General features: G+C 29.2%; 1 protein-coding gene across 1 annotated transcript in view; it reads left to right on the top strand.

Annotated features, from left to right (window-relative positions):
- The first annotated feature begins 246 nt into the window (after window positions 1–246).
- The window catches only part of LOC116851227, a 2026-nt gene continuing 1133 nt past the window's right edge, over window positions 247–1139 (top strand). Inside the window, exons 1-2 of the mRNA XM_032830445.1 lie at window positions 247–517; window positions 790–1049. Coding sequence (XP_032686336.1) covers window positions 849–1049 — 201 coding nt within the window. The 5' untranslated portion in view covers window positions 247–517; window positions 790–848. The remainder of the gene's footprint in view (window positions 518–789; window positions 1050–1139) is intronic.

Genomic DNA, 1139 nt, shown 5'->3' with positions numbered 1-1139 from the left:
TGGATTTTTTAATTTTTTTTGTTTGGATTAATCATTATAACATTTTGTTAAAAATGTAAAAGTAATTATCACTGGTTCATTACATTACATCAATATTTATCGCATATCGAATGTTGCATTGTTTCAATATCTATCATTAAATTATCCAATAAACAACAAGTAAAAATTATATAACTATTATTTGGTGTTTGCTAGGTATGTTATGACATATTGTGAACACTATAAGGATACATTATATAAGCATGAATTGTAAGAACATCGTTGGAGTCATCAGAGTCACCGCGTGCGCGCTCGATCGTCAGGTTAAGCAACAGTTTAATGCGGTCAGTACATGGATGGTGCCAGTGTGGTATACATCGCTTGGGGAGCGGTGCACTTGGACACGGTGCATTTGGACACAGCCAATCACAGCACCGTGTGATTAGAGACATTTGTAGGGTCCCTTGGAACAGCGACTTGTGATTGGACTGTGTCCAATTGTCCCGTGTCCAACTGATATACACCCGTTGTGAAGAAGGTAAATAAAAAATGTTGTACTATTTTTGTATATATAACATAAAATATAAATATAGATAAGATATAAATATGAGCTTATGCATCATGTCCCATTTTAAATAATCCTTAAATATCTATGAAACTTATCATAAAATGTTTGAAATAAAAGTTATAGTTATAGCAAACAAAGTGTATCCATAAATCAGAATAAGGGATAAAAATATATTACATAAAGTTTCTCTTATTAACTTAATTACATTGATCATATATATATATATTTTTTTTTTGTTATAGGTACTCTATATCGTTGGACAGATTCATGTGTTCTTCTTTTATTAAGGACGTATCAAGAAATGGAAGCCAAGTTTAATAATGGAAAGATATCACATAAAAAATGTTGGGAATTAGTTGCTCATGTATTAAAAGATAAAGGATATAATTTAACAAGCAGTCAATGTGCTTCCAAATTGAGAAGCTTAAAGAAAACATATAAGTCGATTAAAGATCATAATGCCACGTCAGGAAATAATCGGAGAACTTGGCAACATTTTGAGGTTTATAGTTATTTTATTCATTATTTTTTCGTTATTTTTTCGTTATTTTTTTTTTTTTTTTTTTTTTTAAAATTATAAATTTTTTTTTTT

The sequence above is a fragment of the Odontomachus brunneus genome, unplaced genomic scaffold, assembly GCF_010583005.1.
Source record: "Odontomachus brunneus isolate Ranch 3 - 2012 unplaced genomic scaffold, Obru_v1 Obru_scaffold_168, whole genome shotgun sequence".
In the NCBI taxonomy this organism is placed as follows: Eukaryota; Metazoa; Arthropoda; class Insecta; order Hymenoptera; family Formicidae; genus Odontomachus; species Odontomachus brunneus.
This window is presented reverse-complemented; position numbering and strand designations above follow the sequence as displayed.